This window comes from Manacus vitellinus, unplaced genomic scaffold (genome assembly GCF_001715985.3).
Source record: "Manacus vitellinus isolate BGI_N305 unplaced genomic scaffold, ASM171598v3 scaffold_159_pilon, whole genome shotgun sequence".
NCBI lineage: Eukaryota > Metazoa > Chordata > Aves > Passeriformes > Pipridae > Manacus > Manacus vitellinus.
In genome coordinates, this window is record NW_021939121.1 from 53,893 (window position 1) to 58,653 (window position 4,761).

A 4,761-nucleotide genomic window follows, 5' to 3' on the forward strand; every position below is an offset into this window, starting at 1 on the left:
TGGATTTGTGCCCTCTCCACATTCCCGGTGCCCCTTTCTCCCTGGTGCTGTGCTCTCCAGCCATCTCAGCAGCCAGGGTGGTGCTGCAGACGCCAGGACTCGCTCTGCCATTGGCTGGGACACAGCGAGCTCCCGGGAGCTGTCGGAACCTGACCTGGTGGAGCTCTGGATTACAGTCCCTTTGCATGGAGACCATATTCCATCCATCCCTCTGGATACCCGGGGCTCTCCCTGCCCTGCCCTGGTGCTACTCCCAGCAGCTGCTCTGCCTTCCTGTTTGCTTGATATTTATACTCAGCCAAAACCCTCCAGATTTGAACTCTGACGCTTCCCCTTTTTTACTTGAAACCCTTCCCAGCCCTTCCCACGTCAGCCCAGGCCGTTTGTTTTCCTCACCCAAACCACACCAGGACACAGATCCAGCGGTTCCAGCGGCCGGGGAGAGCTCCAGAGGAACTGCTGAGCTGGGAGGATGAATCCATTGTGCACCCCGTGTGTTTTATGGCTCGTGAGAGGCCCGGGTGGGATTCCAGCGCTCCGGGGCCGGGTGCTGGGTGATGGAAGGGACGTGTTTAACGAGCCTTGGATGAAATAGGAGCGGGATATCTCCACCTCAGTGCCTGTAGGGGTGTTTAATGGGTAGGAAAGAAGATGGAGGAGGTACTTAAGGGCTCTTATATCTCCTGCTGGTACCTAAATCCAACCTGGGGAAGGGATACAGGCTGGCTGTGTGCATCCCTGGGAAGATGGAGCGAGGGCTGCTTTGAAGTTAAATGGAGGCAGGAAATCAGCTGACAGCAAGAGCAGCCACTGGAACTTCTGCTGTGGTTTAATTCCTGCCTTTGAGACTCATTTGGTGTGAAATCCTGGTTGGCTTCCAGCGTGGACACTCTCGGAGCCCTGTGCCACCATCTGGCAGAGCTGGTGGGACGTTCCAGGGTGGAGCAGGGAGCCCGAGGCCAGGGCTGGGAGGAGCTGGCAGAGGTGGCTAACCAGTGACAGCAGAGCTGACACCCCGCAGCCACCCTCGCTCCGGCGGTTCCTCGCCCTTGGAGGCCTTGAGGAGTGTCTTAGCAGAGGGTCTGGGGCTCTCTGCTTGCTCCAGCCTGCGTGGGAAAACAGGAGGAGCCTTGTAGGACTTGTGTGGAAGGTGCCGGGAGGAGGTTTTGTGGCCAGCTCTTCTCGACCCAGCTGGTGATCACAGAGCCGTGTGGGCACCGTGTTTGCCATCCAGGGATTCACTGTGGAGCGTCCTTGCCGTGCACTGGGCAGCTCCAGCTTTGTCCTCAGCTCCTTGGCTGGATGAGGGTGGCACCCTGGTGGGTGACAGACTGGCCAGCAGTGCCTTGCTGTCCCAGCAAGAGAAGGTTTGCCCGTGGCCACCTGGAAGTGCCTGGACAGCAAACCCCTCGTGCCAGCAATCCCTGCCAACCACCCCCACACCTTCAGAACCAAATAACCCCCCCTCAAAGCTACCTTGGGAGGGGTTGGGGAAGTTGTAGATGATTTTACAGCTTCCTGTACACCGAGGGTTGCCTGGAGTCGGGATTTACGCAGCGGGTAAACAAGACGCAGCAGGAGACTTCTGGTGTTTGTGGTTTGCCTCGTGTGACTGAGCAACACCTGCCTTGGCCAGGGTTGCTGTGGTGGAAATAAAGCTCCTGAAACCCAGTTGGGGGGGGAAAGACACAGGAGGAGAGTCCTGGGAAAGGTGCTCGTGGAGTGAAGGATCTCAGGGAGACACGGATCTCTGCCAGGAGGGCCAAGCTGTGAGAGAACATCTTCCCCACTCCTGGGAGTGGTGGCATCCCCCAGCAGATGGATGGGGGGTTTTACAGGCTGAATGGTGAATGCAGAATCATGGAATGGTTGGGGTTGGAAGGGACCTTGAAGCCCATCCAGTCCCACCCCTTCCAGGCAGGGAACATTCCGGTAGCCCAGGTTGACCCACCCATGACGTGAGATGTGGCCGAGACCTCCCAGTTAGGCCTTGCTGATGGTGAGCAAGAGCTCAGCTGCACACATGGTTCTGCTCTTGGGGGGAGCTGAGGCAGAGCAAGATCAGTAAAACCTCCCTGCTAAGCTGTCCTAGGCACGCAGACATTCAAGTTTTCCTTAAGCTCTTTGGCTGTGAATGCCAGAGCTGTGTTTGGTGGGGATTTAGCCAGGCCTCAGCTGGTTCTGCAGGTCGCAGCTTGTGTGTGTGTGTGCTCTGTGCTGAGTCTCAGACCCAGCAGCTGATCAGCTGCTCCAAGGAATCTCTGGATGCAGAGCAAGGACAGCAAGGCCTCTGCTGAGGTGATAAACCTGCCAAATGCCTTCATTTATTCTTTATAAATAGATAAAGAGAAGCTGTTGGTTCTCCTGTGTGTCCCAGCGTGGCAAATATTAATGGTTGAGGTTTTGAGGAGAAGTCCAAGTAAGATTCCATGCTCCTGCTGCCTCGTCCTTAAGTTGGCAGGTGGTGGCTTAGGAGGAGAGGTTTTCCAAATCTGCCCTAAATGCATGAAATTCCCAGGAATGTCCTCAGTGGAGGTGGTGGCTGTGTAGTTTTAACCCCTTGGTTGGCTTGCCCGGGGCACACAGACCTGGCGAGGGGCTGATCTGCTTCCAAGGGGTGTCTGAATTCCAGAGTGTTTGTTTCCCTGCACGCAGCCAGCTGCCTGAACGTGCTCTTCCTTAGGAAAACTGGGAAGGAGGAGGCTCCAGTGCACTAACACATCCCTTGCATCCCTTCCTTTCTGCAGGAATGCATCCTCTCCGGGATCATGTCCGTGAACGGGAAGAAGGTCCTTCACATGGATCGTAACTCCTACTATGGAGGGGAAAGTGCATCCATTACACCCCTGGAAGATGTAAGTGTGGAGCTGGCACCTGCTGCTGGAAAAGGGGCTTTATTCCCAGTTATCCCAGGGGTGGATTCCCACGTAATTAACTCTTCAGGGTTTCCTTGGAGCGAGGATGTTTTATGGTGTTAATACAGGGGAGACACCAGTGTGTGTGTTTGTGGTTGTAGACAGCGCTTGTTTTCTGTAATTCCCAGCTGGAATTCCAGCGTGGAGCACTCCAGACCTGTAATGCCCAACAGCAGGGTGTTAAAACCCCAACTAAACTGTAAATATTGACTGAGATACCTCACATTACACAGTATTTCGCTTCCTCAGGTTTTAAATTCCCAAACTTTAAGCCTTGGAGGAGGAAAGACTGGAAGAGCAGAATAACTCTGCCTGGTTCTCACTGTCCCAGCTTCCTGGATGTGTTTGTGTGCTGCATCAGGAGTCAAACTGGAGATGAAACTCGGGCCAAAAACCGGCTCTGAAGGGCTTGTGTTCAGCTGAGAGCCATGGGGGTGGAAAGTGTGTCCATGTGTGGGAGAAGTGACACCCAGGGAGCTACAATAAGTTCTGTGTTCTCTCTCTCTCTCTCCCCAAAGCTCTACAAAAGGTTTAATCTCCCGGGGACTCCACCAGAATCCATGGGGCGGGGAAGAGACTGGAACGTGGACCTCATTCCGAAATTCCTGATGGCTAACGGTGAGTGATCCTGGGCTCCCAGATGTCCCTTTGCCAAAACCCAACCCCTTTTTGCTGGAATCTCATCCCTGAGGCACCAGGGCATGGATGTCTTGTGTGGTGCCAGACTCAGGCTCAGGGTTAGAGAGATCCCAGGCAAGGCCTGGTCGCTCTAGTCCCGGCTCACCTCTGGTGTGCGGCGGGAGTTGAACGTGGAAGGGTTTGGAAGGGCTGCCCTGGGAGCAGCTCTGGCTCCAGCCCAGCTGTCTGACCTGTGCCAAACCCTCCTGCAGGTCAGTTGGTGAAGATGCTGCTCTACACAGAAGTGACTCGTTACTTGGACTTCAAGGTGATCGAGGGCAGCTTCGTCTACAAGGGGGGGAAGATCTACAAAGTCCCCTCCACCGAGGCAGAAGCTCTGGCATCCAGTGAGTAGCTGCACCTTCTTCCTGTCCTCCTGGGGCTCCTGTCCCTAAATAGAGGCAAACCCCACATCTCGGGGTGTTCTTGGTGCTCCTCATGTTTTAAGGAGCATCCTCAGGGTTCTCCTGCACCTCTCTGACTTTAAACACCACTTGGGAGTTGTAGCCTGGGGCTTCCTGAACCTTGAGTGACAGTTTTTCTTGGAGCTTCCCAACGGAGCTGCCTGTTCTGGTGGCCCCTCTGGTGAGAATCTGGTGGAATAAGAGGTTTTTACCTCTGGGGTTTTGTGCTCCCAGCTCTGCCATAAAGACTTAAGGTTGGATCCTTGTTGGAATTGTGCGTGTGGAAGAACGTCCCAGGCAAATTAGAGCGACTAATTACAACTCAAACCTTAATTGCTGCCTGCTTAAATTTCACCCCTCTTCCAATAAAACCGCTGCTCGTTCACAGTGGCTCAGGAAATCCCTTAGGAGCTGGTGGAGGGCATTCCAGGAGCTCTGGGTGTGGGATGTGTTCAGTGGCACCTCTAAAAAGCCTCGTGATAAAGTGACTCCTGCAGTCAAGGCTCCGGGTCTGGAGGTCTGAGCCTTGTCCGTGGCAGATGTTCCTGTTTGGTCTCCCAAGAGACTCATCCTGGCAGGAGCAGGGGGTGCTGCCTCTGCCCTCCTGCTCCAGCAAGTCCAGTCTTGCCTCCCAGGTTGTGGAAAAATTATAAATTGCCCTGTCCAGTGTCGTGTTTGAGGTTGGAAGTGATGGGACAAGGGGGATGGGCTTAAGCTCAAGGAGAGTTAGATGGGATATTGGGAAGGAATTCCTGGCTGGGAGG

General features: G+C 54.6%; 1 protein-coding gene across 1 annotated transcript in view; it reads left to right on the forward strand.

Moving 5' to 3' along the window:
• Positions 1 to 2,747: 2,747 nt before the first annotated feature.
• The window catches only part of LOC103767549 (rab GDP dissociation inhibitor beta), a gene marked incomplete at its 3' end in the record, with an annotated part of 8,739 nt that continues 6,725 nt past the window's right edge, over positions 2,748 to 4,761 (forward strand). The window contains exons 1-3 of the mRNA XM_029958457.1: positions 2,748 to 2,855; positions 3,434 to 3,533; positions 3,806 to 3,940. Of these exons, the coding sequence (XP_029814317.1) occupies positions 2,769 to 2,855; positions 3,434 to 3,533; positions 3,806 to 3,940 (322 nt within the window). The remainder of the gene's footprint in view (positions 2,856 to 3,433; positions 3,534 to 3,805; positions 3,941 to 4,761) is intronic.